Below are 18,030 nucleotides of genomic sequence, written 5' to 3' on the forward strand. Positions count from 1 at the left end.
AATGTTTGGGGGTTAAGAGATGGTTTGAGGGTTGGTTCGGGACTGGGGGGATGTATTGTGCGTAAGTCCTCACAAAAATATATGTATAAGGATGTGTTTGTGTGACAGGGTGATAATGGGGATTAGCAAGCGTGCTAACGCTGTGGCGCTGCTATGAGGTGCGATGCTGCCTCAAAACTCGGTGGAGCTATTTTAAGCCATCGTCTTTCCCCCTCTTCCTCCTCCCTCTCTTCTCCAGTTGCTAGGAGGCTCACTGATGGGATGGTGTCCTGCAGGGACCAAAAAGGTGAAATGATTAACAAAATGGTGGAGTTGGAGCGGAGATAAACAGAAGCACAGGTCCCGTGTAAACAGACTAGATTCAAATTAAACCCATTTCCCTTTATTTTTAGCTGCTTTGTTCTGCGGCCCTCAAATATTTGATTTATATATATTTTTGCTGATTTGATGTATTTAAACATCATGTTTTATATTAAATTCCTGTCATTATTATAAGGGCTCGTTAAAATATAGACATACACACATTTATAGGAGAACAGCCTGGTGCTGTGGTGTAAGCTTGATATCTAGATTCAGATTTTATGCAGCTGTGTTAGCTTTGTTTCCCCTTCACATGTCAATAATACCAACATATCTGCTTTAATTCTTTGTTATTAGTCAAATCCAGTAATTAGGTGCTTTAATATGCACACGTGTGACTCCCTTCCCTCTTTAAGTCTTTTCATTCATTTCCGTATGACTCCCGGCGTCCCTCCGTCTCCTCTTCCATTCATCTGCTAACCTAAACCACACGGCGCGGGATCTCGCCACACTGGTCCGAGGCTTCGGCTTCCCTGAAGCCAGGAGATGGAAATAAAAAGAAAAAAAGGAGGGTAAAACTGGAGCAGGCTTTGGGTTTAGAGCTTTGAGGAGGAACCCGTTTAGTCACACTCTGATGGCGCTGTGCCTGAACATTCTCAGACAGGAAGTGAGGACGTGTGAGCCTGATGTCATGGTTCAGGTAGTGGATAATGAAGCCGCATTTAAAGTTAAGTGACTTTCTCTCTCGTCCTGCTGGTGGACAATGAGGTCTCGCTCTCTCTCTCCCGTCTCTCTGAAAGCGTCCTCAGCCGTTTATGTAACGGCGCCAGAGGAACCCAACAAGCCTCCTCATACACTTCTGCAGCAGCAGTCCTGCTGACGCTTGCGTGCACGTTTGGTTTTTATAGTATTTTTCTCAAATGAAAGCTCGTCCCATCAAACGAACAGCTTCAGCCGGTGCGGTCCAGTTCGTATACTTTGACACATCCATGCACGACGGGCCCGCGTGGGGTTTTTCCTGCGGTAAAATCTGAAAATATGGATTTTGGTCTGGCTAAACCTTCCTGAAACGACCTCCTGTGTTTTCATACATCTGAATTCCTCAGCCATGTGACTGCCAGGCTTCATCACCGTTTGCACCACATGTCTGTGATCAGCTGATTGCCTCCAGTCACAAGTCTGTACAGTTTGATAGTAGTGTGTGTGTGTGTGTGTGTGTGTGTGTGCGTGTGTGCGTGTGTGCGTGTGTGTGTGAGAGAGAAAGAGAATCTTAAGATATAGTCACAACCACATTCTTCCCTGGTATTCAGCAGTTTGTTCCCACAGATTTACAGGCCATTAAGAATCTCCTGGACCATAAAGATGGAAATATTGCAGGATTTCTCAGTGGCTACATAAAAACCTACCACATAAATGTTGCAGCCTGGTGTCTCACCATTCCATGAATTGGGGACTCCAGGTTTAGTTACACTCGCTCCACCAATCAGGTGACTTTTATAGTCCGCGTCGATCTTAAATTGATGTTAGTAGTGCGGGTACATTTATCACACATTGGCTTCAATCGTATTTCTTTCTTCAGTAAGGTTCTTCTGCGTCTCGATCTAGTTAGATGACACAATTTAAAAGATTAACCTGGGGAATCCGTCAGGAAGTAATGAGCTATAAACAGTCACTTTCTCGGCGATTCAATTGAATTGAGCCCATTTTAAGGGGCATCAGAACAGAAGGGACCTTTTTAGAACCACTGGAAAGTGGCAGCCAGTGATAATGATCCTGCAGACCTAGCATTTCCTAGCATTTTACTGTTGTTAGCAATGAACTCTCAATAATTAGATGTCACTATTTTCTTCATTTAGTGTTTTCTAGAGTTCTGTGTTGTTTTCTGTAAACATGCTGTGACATGAAGCAACAGGCATGTGGATACATATTTATTGTCCTTTCTACACTCCTCAGACCGCTCGGGTGTGGATCCCCGATACAGAGGAGGTGTGGAGGTCTGCCGAGCTGACCAAGGACTACAACAATGAAGACAGCTCCCTGCAGCTGCTGCTGGAGGACGGAACGGTGAGGATTGAGTCTCCTGTTTCTTTCGCTCTCTTTCTCTATTTCTCTCCCCTTAGCGTTGCCACGGATGAGGGCTGCTTGCATAGATGCCCTGAGAACATCTAATGTTCTGCCTTAGTCTCAAAATAGTCTCAATAATAATAATGTTGGAATAAATCTTGAGGCTTTTCTGTGTGTAGTTTTCTGTCTGTGTTCCAGCTCCCAGATGGTCTGTTGTGCATAGAAGTATGTAAAAAAACCAAAAAAAACGACTGCACATGTATGTTTGATTCTCAGAGCCTCGAGCACCTCCTGGACCCCAAAACAAAGAACCTGCCTTACCTGCGAAACCCTGACATCCTGGTGGGCGAGAATGACCTCACAGCGCTCAGCTACCTCCACGAGCCAGCCGTGCTGCACAATCTCAAAGTCCGCTTTGTCGACTCTAAGCTCATTTACACTTACTGCGGTAGGTAGCGCTTCCCTCACGTGTCACAACCTTTATATGATGAAACCTCGGATGGATTCACCAGCACAAATGTGTGATTTACAACCGAAGCGACCGTGTTTGCCTTTTTGCTCATTTATTAGCAGATTAATTGGCCCCCTCAGCATGCATTATATTGTCATCGGCCTGTAATAATGAGTAAATGTTCCTTAGATTGCTAGTGCTTGTCATTTTGAAACATCTGCGGTTGTTATTGACCGTTCACACTGTAAAACTTGCATGCTTGAAACGACCATCATGACACATATTTGCCTTTCTCCGCGTGGCCTGTAGGGGGCAGACTTTCCCCCTGTCTAGTTTATCATTGTACTGTAAAGCCACATAAGGCAAAATTTCCAAAGTCTGTCTTAAACTTAGCTTATTTTCATAGCATTTATCAAATGTATGTTGTTTCTCTTGAAATAATGAACCATTTAAATGTTACCTTAAGACCCTGATACTTCATTTATGTCTATTTCATTCCACGTGTTTGCGTTTTGGGTTGCAGGAATCGTTCTGGTGGCCATCAACCCTTATGAAACCCTTCCGATCTACGGTACCGACATCATTAATGCTTACAGTGGTCAGAACATGGGGGACATGGACCCACACATATTCGCTGTGGCAGAAGAAGCATACAAACAAATGGCCAGGTTCGTATGTGTGGAGGAGAGACCCGAGGGGTCCTGGTTCTGCAGGTTAGTTTGTAGGTCAGAACAGAACCAGAAATAGTGATTTCTGAGTGATTTCTCAGGTATGCATTAGAGGTGCAAAACAGACTTCCCTCTCTATGTCAAACATTTCAAAAGGCTTCGTATATCGAGAAGCCACAGAAAAACAAATTAAATCAGACTCCATGTTCAAGGAAAAGAAGGAAACGTTTCAGCAGATGCAGCTTTCCTAACAGGAAGAAAAGAAGCAGCAATTACTGAGCTCACACCTGAAACCAGGAATATGAAGGGCGCTCAGCAGGGGTACGATGTAGCGGCGCTGGGTTAGCACATGCTTTGCCTGCAGCATCAAACATGTTCTGTCTCCTCCGAGCTTTAATTGACAGGCCATAATGACACTACTCTTGTTCTCCTGTTTTCTCTTAACACCACTTGCTCTCTTTACCTGTTGCCATCACGTAAAACTGAGCTGCACTACAGCTGAGGATAAGGAAGCTGGCCTCTTTTTATCTGTAACATGCACAACAGCACGATGTTTAGTCTGAGCTGCACGCTGAATAACTGAGCTAGCTATAGGAACGGGAGGGATGCCAGGCTTTAAGTCCGCCTCATTATTGTTATACAGCTGTTTAAAATCTTGGCCACTGTGGTTTTAAACGTATTGTCCATTATATTGTTTGGTTTGGGTTTTGCTTTTCCGCCAGGGATGAAAGGAACCAGTCCATCATTGTAAGCGGGGAATCTGGTGCGGGAAAGACGGTCTCAGCCAAATACGCCATGAGATACTTTGCCACGGTCAGCGGCTCCGCCAGCGAGGCCAACATCGACGAGAAGGTGTTGGCTTCCAACCCCATCATGGAGGTGAGGACAGTTATGATCCTAAAGAGACAGACATGTCCTCTCTAGCTTCAGAGATCAGGAACATGCAACGCCTTCTGACACTGCAGTTGCTCTACTCTGACTCTTACTCACTTTATGGAATGCGAATCATTCGGGCTGAATATTATTGTTTGCAGCGTCATATCCTCTTTTCTCTATTTCTTCATTGCTGATTCCCTCCCTTCAACTCAGTTTCACCACTTTCACTCTCTTCTCTGTGATTTATCTGTGTGTGTGTGTGTGTGTGTGTGTGTGCGTGCGTGTATTGCATTTCCTCCTGGAGAGTCATAACGATGAGGAGGGAGAGAACTCTCCTGTTCCCATATGCCACTAATCCCCTCCCTCCTCTAGGCCCTACCATCCCCCCTCCGCAGCCGCGGTTTCTCACCGCTCTTCACCGTCATCCTAGTCACCATTTTCACCTCGAGCCAATCTCAGACGAGCTGACTCCGTGAAGAGAAAGCTTTCTTTTATTGTAGTGATGTCATTCCTGCCTCTTAAGCGTGGGCGCAGATGGTTGCATCAGCCTTTTCCGTTATTACCCAACACGTGAGTGCGTGTTTACGCGTGTGTGGCTGATGGGAGCGGGGAGTGGAATACCTGCTCTGCTGAAAGGGTCCTTGTCTGCACTGAATGGCCGAGTGTTCTTAACTCGCCAAGAACGTCCTGTGTTCCCTGCTCAGGCACTAATAACCCTGAGCGGTCCAGCATCCACCCTGTGTTCCACCCTGTAGGAGGAAAGTCAGGGTATCAAAATAAAGACGCAGGTCTTGAGCCGCTTTGTGTAAAAACTGTCCTCACACATCTATTGCTGTCTGTCACGCAGGCCATCGGGAATGCAAAGACAACCAGGAACGACAACAGCAGTCGTTTTGGGAAATACATCGAGATCGGCTTCGACACTCGCTACCGCATCATCGGCGCCAACATGAGGACGTATCTACTGGAAAAGTCACGCGTGGTCTTTCAAGTACGAACGCACACAATCGAGTTTAGGTACAAATGCTTCAGTCGGACTTGAATTTCTGCAACAGCAGCTGGAAAAAAGGGAGCAGGATGTTAGAGTCGGAGTGTGGAATCACGTGTTGATATTGAGCATGTTTTGGTTTTAAACTGTCCCTTAAATAGGTGATGGGACATACGGTTAAGTTATTAATGATACAGGTTTCACAAAAGAGGCCAAAGCACACATTTGAAGCTGGTTGAGGAGCTTTGTCTATTTATTCTCCTCTACACTGGTTGATCCAGTTGTTGAGATAACACACACATGCACGAGTACACGCACACACACGCTGCTGTCACGGTCAGAGCTTTTGAGGAATGAGGACGGTGCTGTGAAATGTTGCCTCTGCATTTTTCACATGCTAAGCTCAGCTATCACCCAGTCACAGATGCATGTTTGGGTGTGTGTTGTCCTAATGTAGGACGCTTTCCCAGGACACACATCCGTAGCTCCCCAGGGTGCAGGTATTTCTGTCTGACAGGTGGTTCTACTGGATGGAACGGCACCTCTCGCGTTGTGTTTGTGGCAGATGCAAATCTAATAGCATCACTATCATGTAGCGTCACCTGACCCGTTGGTAATAACGTCCTTCAGCGAGATGTTAAACCAACAACAGCTGCAGTGGAGCTTCCAGATGTGTGATTGTGCAGCAAGTGTGACGTACATTCACAGTCAGTGGTGAAAGGAGTCCTCATGAATGAGCTGCAGGTTGGACACGCTTGTGAATATGTGTGAATTCATTTAATTTAGCAATACAATACCGCATATTGTATGCATAACATATGGTGCACATGCATTCCTTTATACATTAGTTTTAAGCATGATTCTACTTTTTCTGATTCTGTTGATTTATTGTAGGCGGATGAAGAGAGGAATTATCACATCTTTTACCAGCTCTGCGCTTCGTCCCATCTGCCGGAGCTCAAGTCTCTGAAGCTGAGTAAGTCTCTTCCATATATCTATACATCTGCACGTAATGAATGACAAGCTTCGGGCATTTGGGGGTGCCTTACCTTTAATGTCAGCAGTAAATACAGAAACAGACCTTTTGATGAGGAAAACTGAAAATCCACCTTTTAAATCGGCCGAAGGCTCAGTCAAACAAAACAGTGCTTAAAAGCTCTGTTTGCAGAGATTTCACTCATTTTAACTGGAACTGATGCAGCTCATTGCAGAGTAAAATCCAATCATAAATGTGCGTTTTCCCCTCTGGAACTGAGAACAATAACTTGCCAAAACAGGCCTGTCAGACAATAGATTAAAGGCAGATTAGATATTACATTTTCAGTGGGTTTGGATTTATCTCTGTGGGTGTACAGACTCTCATACAGAAGCCCCCCTATGTGGACCTGCACCTGCTCATCCTAGTAAACACACACACACACACACACACACAGCTGGTGTCTTTTCCTTTCGTGCTGACTTCCTGGCCCAGTTAAAGGAGCTGTTGTTGCTCAGGTCAGAGCGTGACGTCTGCGATGGTATAAAGCCGTCCATTGTGGAGGTTTTAACATCATTTTTACGTAAAAATGGTCTCTTTCTTTATCTTTAATAAGCCTGAACAGTGATAATCATCATGGAACCACATGTGCTTTGCTGTTAATCTCGAGTCAGTGATCCATTTTCACCCTTACTTATGAGTTAGAGTGCCCAGCGTCTTCAGAACCTTGGCCATTATCTTGATTTGCAGACTATCCTGTTGACTCAGTGGGATCCTTAATCACAAATGAATGTGAAGGAGCATGTCGTGAATGCACAGTTGCGTTTGGGTGAGCGCAGTATGAAGCTCTTGTATCACTCTTTTCTCTTGGCTCAGGCGGTGCAAATGAATTCCTCTACACCAGGCAGGGCCGCAGCCCCGTTATTGACGGTGTGGACGACACCAAAGAGCTCAGCAACACTCGGCACGCCTTTGCCCTCCTCGGTAACACGAGTCTCCTTCATTTAACGCACCAGAATGTGCACCCTAATCCTGACAAATCTACTCTCGTGGCGGTTGCACTAGCCTTTCACTGCTTTTAGGCACAGATGTGATGTTTTGGATCCATTTGCAGGTATTAATGAGAGCTCTCAGATGGGCGTCTTCCGAGTTTTGGCTGCCATTCTTCACCTGGGGAACGTGGAGATTAAGGACAAAGACTCTGACAGCAGCATCATCGCAGTGAGGAGGACACAATATTGCAGGACTCTTAGTGTTCTGTGTTGACTGATGATTAGTTTTGCTTTCTAATATATTGCAGTATCTCAAATTAAGTGTAATTTTTAAAACAACATCAACACACGCAGTCACGTTGCTACTAAGCACATTAAATACTGTCTTCTCTTCAGTGGGTTTGAGATACTTGGATTCACGCTCTTTCCTCCCTGCAGCCCAACAATGTCCACCTGACAGCATTTTGCAACCTTGTGGGCGTGACCTACCAGGACATGTCTCACTGGCTGTGCCACAGGAAGCTAAAGACGGCGACCGAGACGTACATAAAGCCCCTCCCGCGTCTGCAGGCCACCAACGCCCGTGACGCTCTCTCCAAACACATCTATGCCAAGCTGTTCAACTGGATTGTGGAGCACGTCAACAAAGCTCTCATCACCAACGTCAAACAGCACTCCTTCATCGGGGTTCTTGACATCTATGGGTAAATTTCTATAAATTGACCACGTGATGAAAATATACACACACCTACAGAGACCTGAATAAATCTGCTCTTCCCTTTAAGGTTTGAGACATTTGAGATCAACAGTTTTGAACAGTTCTGTATAAACTATGCTAATGAAAAGCTTCAGCAGCAGTTCAACATGGTGAGTAGGAGTGTTGGGAAGAACCTGACAGTATTTCATTTATTCAGAGGCGTCTTCATCACCATATGCACATGTGTGTGTGCTCCTGCAGCATGTATTCAAGCTGGAGCAGGAGGAGTACATGAAGGAGCAGATCCCCTGGACTCTCATTGACTTTTATGACAATCAGCCATGCATCAACCTTATAGAAGCCAAGATGGGCATCCTTGACCTTTTGGATGAGGAGTGCAAGGTAAACAGGACCTGGCGCGCTGAAAACCTTTCCAATAATTAGCTAATTCTCCTCATTTTAAATGATTCAGGCACTCAGGATGCTTCAGAGAGCAGCGTTTACAACAGATTAAAGAGGGAATGTCTCTGTAGCATCCACTCAGTCAGTAAATTGCTACAAATACTCATTTGAGGTGGCCTCAAATGAGTCAAAACATTGTTCAACGTTTTGAGGGCTAATGCAAATACTATAATTAAGCTTTGATTCACTACAGTGTGATGCCCTCATATCATCTTAAATACTTAAAGGTTTTCTTCTCTTCAGGTGCTTTAAGCAACATGTTTACATGTTTCTTCAATGAACATTTCCATTGTGTCTCCTGCGTTTTCCTACCAGATGCCGAAAGGGTCAGATGATTCGTGGGCTCAGAAGCTCTATAACACTCACCTAAAGACCTGTTCACTTTTTGAAAAGCCCCGCATGTCCAACCGCGCTTTCATCATCCAACATTTTGCCGACAAGGTCTGTTCTATTAGCATTATAGCGTTTTTATATGCCCAAAGTCAGCGTTGTGAATGGTTTAATCGCTTCAGGGAGTCCATGTTGTGGGCAGAAGGTGTGTGTTTTAGCTCAGCAGACAACAGGTAAGGACAGATTGCTGCAGTGTCTGCTGCAGTGCTCGCATGTTTATTTTTAGTATGGCCGGAGGACTTTCAGTCGTCATTGTTTCACATTAAAAACAGTTTAAGCAGTGAAATATTTGAGTGTGTGCTGGTGTCTTCCACATTAGTGTGGCAGGAGAAGTGCTGCAGAGTTGGGTTTCATGTCCATTTTTAGGTCCTCACTATAAGGTTACAGATAAATGGGTCAAGAACTAATGCAGACCTTCCCATTTTAGTCTCCTGATATTAGAATAGAAGGACACATTTTCTAACCATGACTAGTCTTTCCACCTCTGTCATATAAGCATAATTTGGTTAATTTATTTGTCAAGTGCTGATAAATGCCATCAGAAATGCAGTAGATGCGAAGTAAAAGTGCAGCAAAGGCCCCAAAAAAGGATGAAATGGAATTTCAGTCATTGTAACAGACTGTTTGTTTGGTGGGCAGGTTGAATACCAGTGTGAAGGTTTCCTTGCGAAAAACAAGGACACGGTGAATGAAGAACAGATCAACGTGCTGAAGGCCAGCAAGGTGAGCACAGCCACAGTGTAACATTATGACAGCCCAGTCGGAACCGAAGCTGTCCATACATTCATACATGCCAGTAGCACAGTTTAGTGTTCAGGGGAACATGTAGCGCCTGCTGGTACCTGCCCTTTTTACTCATGTGAAGGGCCAGCGCCCCCACTGGCCAAATAAATTATTGTTACTTGGTCAATTTAAATAAACAGAACACACACACACTACTTTGACTACACTCAGTATTTTATTGAATTCTACATCATTTATTTAACTATTCATGAAACATGATTTCAGGCTTACTGCTTCAGTTTTTACGTCCCTGAAGGAGAATACAACAATGAAATGTTTACAAGAGCACTGCTGGTTCAGTCAGAACGGTGTATACATGTGACACAAATCATGTTTAAACCTTTGTTTTCACAGTCATTTCATTCAAAACAACACTCGTCACGTATCTTCATTCCGCGCCAGCTCCACCGTCGATCTTGTCTGATGCCACTGCAGCCCTCAAAGGGCCTTGAGCTGATTTTGATTTTAGACTTTTGCTGTTTCCATTCAACCATCCTTATTGCCATTGTGTTTTCTGTTGTTGCCATGTCTCAATGTGTTGTCTATGTATGTCTGGTTGTGCCCTCATCATGACAACACCCTGCCAGCAGAAGGTAAACAGAGGTGTTCTTACAACACTTGCCTGTGCTTTCCTTTCCCTCCATCCCTCCCTGCCTCTGTCCTCCTGTCTAACACTGACTTATTATCTACTAACTACACTGAGGACTGGTGAACTATATGTGTATTTGTTAGCTGCATGGGGAACATTAAAGACTCTCCGGGAGGACTAAAAAGAGGGGGAGGACATGAAACACAAAGAAGAAGGGTGTTTTTATTTGATGACAGTGCTGCAGCCGTGCACAAAGTTCTGGCTGAAGCTGGTGAGTGAGGCTGCATGGCAACGCTGGGAGAACAGTGGGAGGACCTGAGGTTTCATCCTCACATAACATCAGTGTTATATAAAATATGGTAGCATCACAGGCTAAATACGTGTCTGGTATACCAGTAATGTAATAGCTATGTATGGCCACGGCTAATCATTATTCATTTTTAACCACTGTAAATGTAATGAGCACTAACAAACATTGTGCCATCCACTTACACATCTAGTTGAGACACTTATGCCACATTAACTCATGCTGAATCAAGTAATCATGCTATTTTTCTTAATTACCAACCGAAGTATTTATAATTGATGATGAATGCTTTTATTGAAGCTGTGATTGTGCTTTGTTTGGCTGTGTGCAGTAGGGATCTGCATGGATGCTGCTCAGTGAGAAGCCCTGTGTATGCGGCACCGCTAGAGTAAAGCATCTCCCCATCATTGCACCTCTAAATAACCTGCCTGTGCTCCACAGTTTGAACTGCTCATGGAGTTGTTCCAGGATGAGGAGAAAGCCACCAGCCCTACCGGTCAGGCCCCCGGCACCGGAGGCCGGACCCGCCTCAGCGTCAAACCCGACAAGAGCCGAGAGAAGAGCAGCAGGGAGCACAAGAAGACCGTCGGCTGCCAGGTTGATAAGACCCCCCCCCCCACCCCCCGACCACTGTGCTCAGTCCAGACTGAGTTTTTGTTCTATTAAATCATTGTGTTTAAAAGTTTGCATTATACACAATGTATAAAATATTCCTGGCACACCTTAAATGTGCCCTGCTTTAGTCACATATGCTTTGGTGTCCTCCATTTTAGTTCCGTAATTCTCTGCAAATGCTGATGGAGACTTTGAACGCCACCACCCCACATTATGTGCGCTGCATAAAACCCAATGACTATAAGTTGGCCTTCACGTAAGTCACCCTGGACGACCTTTGTCTGGTTTTAGGCATTAAATCCAAGTGGAACTTAAGAATTTGACCTTCCTTTTTATTTTAATGCTTTCTGGCTTTGCTGTGGCAAATAATGTTGTTCTGTGGATGTTGGCAGGTTCGATCCCAAACGTGCTGTGCAGCAGCTCAGAGCGTGCGGCGTCCTGGAGACCATCCGCATCTCTGCTGCAGGTTTCCCATCCAGGTACTGTTTCGGTGCCGCTGCCAGGGTTGAAATCTGATGAGGACAATGATCTTAAATTTCAAATCATCGGGATATCAGGAGTTGCTGAAACATTTCTTTTCTTGTCCCTGTTGCTCAGATGGACGTACCAGGAGTTCTTCAGCCGTTACAGAGTGCTGATGAAGCAGAAGGATGTGTTACCTGACAAGAAGCTGACCTGTAGGAACGTTCTGGAGAAATTAGTTCGAGTCAGTCAGACGCCTTCGGTGTCAACCTTTCGTTATCGGTTTCCTTTCAGCTTCTGATCCCTGCCTGTGTTTTTCAGGACCAGGATAAATACCAGTTTGGGAAAACCAAGATTTTCTTCAGGGCCGGCCAGGTTGCCTACTTGGAGAAGTTGAGAGCGGACAAATTACGCGCCGCCTGCATTCGCATCCAAAAAACCATCCGCTGCTGGTTGGCACGCAAGAAGTATCTGCGCCAGCGAAGCGCTGCCATCACCATCCAGAGGTTCACCAGAGGATACCAGGCTCGCTGGTGAGATGATCCTTCAGGCTGGTCAGCCACACAATGACACCTGGCGGCCAGTGTTTGATATTTAGTTCTGTTGCAGTTCGATTGGTGATAAATTTGAAGTAATATGAACGTCAGTAAGGGTGTTTAAAGAGATGATTTCATCGTGGTCTTCCTCAGCCTGGCCAAGTTCATGCGACGCACTCGAGCAGCCACCATCATCCAGAAGTACCAGAGGATGTGTGTGGAGAAGAAGCGCTACAGGCAGAAACAGGCTGCCGCTCTGGCCATGCAGACGATTCTCAGAGCTTACATGGCGCGACAGAAGTACCAGGCGGTAGGATGCACCTGAGAACTTTGGATGGTGGAGGAGCAGTGCACTGGTGATGATGTCATAATCACATCTTTTGCACCTTTTCTGCACTGTAGCTGCTGCGGGAGCATAAGGTGGTGATCATTCAGAAGCACGTTCGGGGCTGGTTGGCGCGCTGCTGGTACGAGCGCTCCCTCAAGGCCATCGTGTACCTGCAGTGCTGCATCCGCAGGATGAGGGCCAGGCGCGAGCTGAAGAAGCTGAAGATCGAAGCCCGCTCAGTGGAGCACTTCAAGAAGCTCAACAAAGGAATGGAGAACAAGATCATGCAGCTGCAGAGAAGAATCGACGATCAGGTCAGTTTCTAAATGTTGTCTCGATTTTTTCAAGTATTAATATATTTTGGGTATTTTTCCTGATGTCTGGTCAACCTCATGTCTCCAGAACAAGGACAACCGGTCCCTCAATGAGAAGCTGTCCAGTCTGGAGAATTCCTACACGACAGAGAGCGAGAGGTTACGCGGCGAGCTGAGTCGACTGCGCGGGGTGGAGGAAGAGGCGAAGAACAAAACCAACCAGGTGTCCTCACTGCAGGAGGAGCTGGAGAGGCTGAGAAGGGAGCTGAGCACCACACAACAGGAGAAGAAAACCATCGAAGACTGGGCTAAGACCTACAGGGACGAAATGGAGAAGGTCAGTCAGAAACCCAGAGCCGTGTCCAGATTTATCTGGAGCCCGGGACTTCTTGACTTCAACCCTTACTGCACACATTTCATGATGTCTGTCTAATAAGCACTGTTAATTGATATATTTATTTGTTTTGGTGATATTGAACGTTATTTCCCCTCCACATAGTTGTCCAGATATAGTCACTGTCCCCTGTGCACCTTCCCAATTAATCCAAAATGCAATTAGTGGTACTCGGTGAGTTTAGGGTGGTGGTGTTAGTCTTAGAGGTTCAGTAGAAACAAAGGCTCCTGTAGTTTTCTGGATCAATGGTGAATATAAGCAATAAACAGTCATGCCAGTGTCAGAACAAAACAAATGTTCCCTAATTTAGGAGCCAGAGCGATCCAGGGGGAAATGTGGTGGGCAGAGAGGGCCGTGTTGGCCAGAGGCAGGTGAGAACAGGAGGTAGATTAGTTCAATACTGAGGTCAATACATGGTGTCTTTGTGTGTCAAAGAGTGTTTCCTGAACATGAGTTAAGGTTTGATGAACTGTAACTAAATTTGTGGGTTTGTGTATGTAGATGGTCTCGGAGTTGAAAGAACAGAATGGCTTCCTGAAGAAGGACAAGGACGACTTGAACAGATTGATTCAGGAACAGAATCAGCAGATGACAGGTATGTAGAAATAATGCTCTTTTTTAGCCTTATATAAGCTCTTTCTTTAAGTTCTCCGCATCTACTCCCCCCCCCCCCCGTCAGAGAAAATGGCCCGTGCGATCACGCAGGAGACCCAGCAGCTGGAGATGGATCTGAACGAGGAGCGATCTCGCTACCAGAATCTCCTGACAGAACACCTTCGCCTCGAGGAGAAATACGACGACCTGAAAGAGGAGATGACCTCCTTGGTGAGTCTCCCTCTCGGAGAGATCTACATCTACATACCTTTTTGACGCAAATTATTTTATTGATTTTTTTTTTAAAAACATATGTTGGACTCTTCAGTGAAGAATTAAATGGAATTAATATTTTTGTGTGACATCTAGAAGGTCTCCAAGCCTGGTCACAGGAGAACAGATTCTACCCACAGCAGCAACGAATCAGAGTACACCTACAACTCCGAGTACGCCGAATTGGAAGAAGGTTCCCGCGCCGCCGAAGTAAGAATGTCCTCATAAAATAAAGTTGGACGTCGCCAGGTGTTGAATGAAGATTACAGCTGTTGTGTGTTTGCTTATCCTGTGGAGAGACGTTGTGCGCCTACTCTAACTTTGGTGTCACGCAGGATGTCACACGGGGAATGGACACCTCGCTGACCCTCAAGTTACAGAAGCGCGTCACAGAGCTGGAGCAAGAAAAGCAATCACTGCGCAATGAGCTGGAAAACAAAGAAGATCAGTTCCAGCGGGCCAGAGCCAGGGTACCGCTAACTACACGTCACTCATCTCTTCCTTAAGCAGCTCGCTGGTGTATTTTTGATACAATGTGTTAGACGGCCACAAACCCAGGTGAAGTTGCAGCGAGGACAGCAGAGAGACTAGTTTTGTTGTTGCTAGGACTAGGACTATTCTGAAATATACATTTTATTGACGTGAACGTTACCTTCAATGATGCAGCCATTAAAAGTGTTGGTGTTTCTGAGGAGGCACCATATGCTCACTCCATATGGTTCGCCATAGCGTTCCCTACAGGACCGTAAGTCTCTCAAAAAAATCATTGAAGTGCTGTTTAGACACTATCTTAAGGTCTGTTGACACACATGCATCTTAACAGCAGTCTTCAATGTGCTCCTTTTCCATTTTCTCTCTTACTAATGTTAAAGATTATCACTTTTGTTATGATTACTTTAAGGTAGGAGTTTGTTGTTGAGTCTCACACGTGGAGTTATAATATTAACAGGCAAAACTGTGATATATGGTCATTATACCACAGCTAAGATGGAATCAGGTGACTTGACTTCACCTTTTCCATTTTATAGTATTGAGTTTTTCAATGTCCTAAATTTTTAACACCTATTTTATGGCTTTTCAGGATGACGCTGAGCTTAAAAAGGCTCGTGGTGCAGAGCTGGAGTACGAATCCCTGAAGGTGAATCGCCTGATCCAAAACATCTTTATCACGTTTATTTACTCCCTGATTTCTACCCGTGTTTTAGTCTTTATGTCCTCGTCTCACGCTAATGCTCTCACTCGTCAGCGTCAGGAGCTGGAGTCAGAGAACAAGAAGTTGAAACATGACCTGGCAGAGATGAGGCAAAGTCTTCTGCGAGATGCGTCTGCAAGCGCTGGAGCCCCCGGCTCTCCCGCTTACAAGGTGCTCCTGGAGCAGCTCACTGCCTCCTGTGAGGAGCTGGACGTCCGCAAGGAGGAGGTGCTGATCCTGCGCTCCCAGCTGGTCAGCCAGAAGGAAGCCATGCAGCACAAGGTAGAAGAGTTTACGTCCTGTGCTGTTCCACCTGTCTGTGAACATCTGAAGACTGTGGTCTGCTGCTGCTGTGCTGCTGGATGATGGCAGATAACACTCTGCTGACATCCAGCTTCTTACATATGTGTTGTGTTTTCATGCATTCAGATTCTTTGTGTGTCTGTTTGTACAATTTTTTAAAATAACAACAGCCACCAGACTAATTTCTTACCTGAGATGACCTTTTTGTGGCAGAAGCAAAAAAATATAGCATTGCCTAACTGTTAAAACAGAAAGTCCCATGTTTACTAACTGGACAGACACAAATACCCAAGGGAATTGAAATAACAACTGCGAGTGCAGCCTGTGTATGCGGCAACATCCAGCATGGCCTGGAGATCCACTAAATCGTGGGGAGGAGAACAGCCGTTTGCGACAGGACCCCAGACCGTTCCGCTGTCAGTACATGCAGGCAAAGGAGGAGGATAAAGCTGGTGTGGCTAAGATTGATAACATCAAATCACTCACAGTCAGGAAGAGTGGCACAGAGAGAGAGGGACAGAACGCAGGCAGCCAGCATCGTATTTTGGATTCACTAAGAAGATTCTCAGGCAGAAACAAAGTGGATGGCTTGACTGCACACAAGACAATGTTAATAAATACCTTAATGCCACCTACAGTTACATCTGGGTGGGTATCAAACAAGACACAGCTATAACAACATCAGGGGAATTAGGGGCCAGCGAGTCCAGAAGGAGGTCCGAGCAGGGTTGGAGGAAGCCCGATACTACCTGAATTATAGGAGGCAGAGCTAAAACACCACCCGAACCAACCAGGAGGCCTTTTGGCAACAGGGTCTGACCATTAAAGGTGGACCTTGGGTAACAGTCAGGCTAGACATTATGCTCATTAACTGTTCCTGAGGAAACAGTTAATGAAGGAGGCCTTTGAGTGGAAGAGCTGTCCCGTATGTGTCGAAGCAACAGTCGACCCAATGTGACTCCATTGAGGTTGGGTGCTGAGACTTTGCAGGCCAGTCACTCTGGAGAGCAGTGAGTAAACTGGGGCTGCTCGGCCAGCGCAAAAGTAAAGCCATCAATGACATCACTGATGCTGCAGTGAAGGTGACGAGATGGCTGTGGTTCAAGCAGGGAGACTTTATAAGCCACTCAGAGAAAAGCTGGGACCGGATCGACCCTGGCTGGGCCGGGCAAGGATCTCTGATCCAAAAGACCCAATGACCCCATGTTCCATCACTGATGATGTGTCTTCGCTGCACCTAAATGGTTATGTAGATAATAACTAGATGTTTTCACTACTACCCTCAGTGTGTCTAACGCTCCCGTCTCCACCTTCTCTCCTCCATCCATGCTTGCCCACAGGATGAGAAGGTACCGTTTAATAATCCACCATGCATGACTGTTGCCCCGTCTCACACAGCGTTTTTTGTTTGTGAAGCCTCCCAGAACGATTTTGAGCAGTTGTTTCCATAACTGCAGTCACGTGACAACAATGGTAATGATAGGAGCACTCGCCAATGGAACTTCCTGCACAAGCATGAAGTCACGTGACTGCTGAACGAATCCAAACACAAAATGTGAATTGGAGGAAACAAAAAAAGAGGGTTCACACAGAGACTCAAGCTGTGTTTGTCTGTCCTGTCTGAATGCATTTATGGTTTTGTTTGACTAAAATTCAGTAAGATCATCGGCTGTTTTACAGCACTTTTATGTAAGAATGAGTCTGTTAAGCACACGCTGAAGACGTAAAACTGTGACATCAATAGTTCCACGAACCTTACTCAAACTAGCATGACCAGTGGGCTGATTCTCCACGTTCAGCAGCACAGTTTGTCTCATGAAGAGATCCTGTGTGTTTAATGTTTCTTCCCTGTCAGCCCGAGAGTTGATGACGCCACAGTAAAAGGACAGTCGCAGCCTGCAGCTTCACTGTAGCTAGCAGACAGCCAGGAACACACACCGATACTTAGGAGTCTGCATCTGTAACGCGTAAAATCATCCCACAGTGATGTCTTTTATTTCCAGGAAACCATGACGGAACCGTCAGTCTACGCCCAGGATGTGTCCAAACTGAAAGACGCTGATGAGCTCAAGCAAGCTTGCATCGGCCTCAAAGACACCAACAGGTACGCCCTGGCCTTTTCTCCAGTCACCTCCACTCCTGCTGTTACTGTGGCATTGACATACAAGGAACGTGTGGCTGTGAACCTTGTCCCGTGCAGATCTGCGCCATTCATGCGTAGTTCCCTGGAAGTCAGTGATCTCCTGAGTAGGCTGAGGTAATGAAACGTGGCCCATGCATGATGGAACGGAGCCTGCATGGCCACGTTGGTGCTAAAGATGAGGCTGAGCGTTGCTGATTGTTGATAGATGGGGTAGATCTGTGTCCTAACAGCATGTGGAGTCACGTAGCACCACAAGCACTACAGTAGAGTTCTTCTCTGCTTTAACCAGCTGCCGTTTGAGATGGTAGAACATGTCTTTGTCTTTGAAGAAGA

The 18,030-nt window shown here is 45.7% G+C and overlaps 1 protein-coding gene across 10 annotated transcripts in view; it reads left to right on the forward strand.

Moving 5' to 3' along the window:
- The window catches only part of myo5aa (myosin VAa), a 30,987-nt gene that overhangs the window by 5,400 nt on the left and 7,557 nt on the right, over nt 1-18,030 (forward strand). For 2 of the 10 annotated variants that reach the window (XM_029846304.1, XM_029846306.1), the window contains exons 2-31: nt 2,254-2,364; nt 2,641-2,812; nt 3,339-3,483; nt 4,206-4,362; nt 5,207-5,350; nt 6,242-6,323; nt 7,200-7,307; nt 7,438-7,544; nt 7,754-8,019; nt 8,101-8,182; nt 8,274-8,414; nt 8,790-8,915; nt 9,504-9,587; nt 10,235-10,240; nt 10,985-11,140; nt 11,317-11,414; nt 11,551-11,637; nt 11,756-11,864; nt 11,942-12,153; nt 12,310-12,466; nt 12,559-12,798; nt 12,887-13,135; nt 13,694-13,787; nt 13,872-14,017; nt 14,156-14,269; nt 14,395-14,529; nt 15,141-15,197; nt 15,306-15,533; nt 16,895-16,903; nt 17,558-17,658. In XM_029846304.1, the coding sequence (XP_029702164.1) occupies nt 2,254-2,364; nt 2,641-2,812; nt 3,339-3,483; nt 4,206-4,362; nt 5,207-5,350; nt 6,242-6,323; nt 7,200-7,307; nt 7,438-7,544; nt 7,754-8,019; nt 8,101-8,182; nt 8,274-8,414; nt 8,790-8,915; nt 9,504-9,587; nt 10,235-10,240; nt 10,985-11,140; nt 11,317-11,414; nt 11,551-11,637; nt 11,756-11,864; nt 11,942-12,153; nt 12,310-12,466; nt 12,559-12,798; nt 12,887-13,135; nt 13,694-13,787; nt 13,872-14,017; nt 14,156-14,269; nt 14,395-14,529; nt 15,141-15,197; nt 15,306-15,533; nt 16,895-16,903; nt 17,558-17,658 (3,923 nt within the window). Of the gene's footprint in view, nt 1-2,253; nt 2,365-2,640; nt 2,813-3,338; nt 3,484-4,205; nt 4,363-5,206; nt 5,351-6,241; nt 6,324-7,199; nt 7,308-7,437; nt 7,545-7,753; nt 8,020-8,100; nt 8,183-8,273; nt 8,415-8,789; nt 8,916-9,503; nt 9,588-10,234; nt 10,241-10,984; nt 11,141-11,316; nt 11,415-11,550; nt 11,638-11,755; nt 11,865-11,941; nt 12,154-12,309; nt 12,467-12,558; nt 12,799-12,886; nt 13,136-13,693; nt 13,788-13,871; nt 14,018-14,155; nt 14,270-14,394; nt 14,530-15,140; nt 15,198-15,305; nt 15,534-16,894; nt 16,904-17,557; nt 17,659-17,754; nt 17,812-18,030 lie in introns of all 10 variants that reach the window. The other 8 variants (XM_029846307.1, XM_029846308.1, XM_011609721.2 and 5 more) reach the window with 6 other exon arrangements.

This window comes from Takifugu rubripes, chromosome 13 (assembly GCF_901000725.2).
Source record: "Takifugu rubripes chromosome 13, fTakRub1.2, whole genome shotgun sequence".
Taxonomy (NCBI): Eukaryota; Metazoa; Chordata; class Actinopteri; order Tetraodontiformes; family Tetraodontidae; genus Takifugu; species Takifugu rubripes.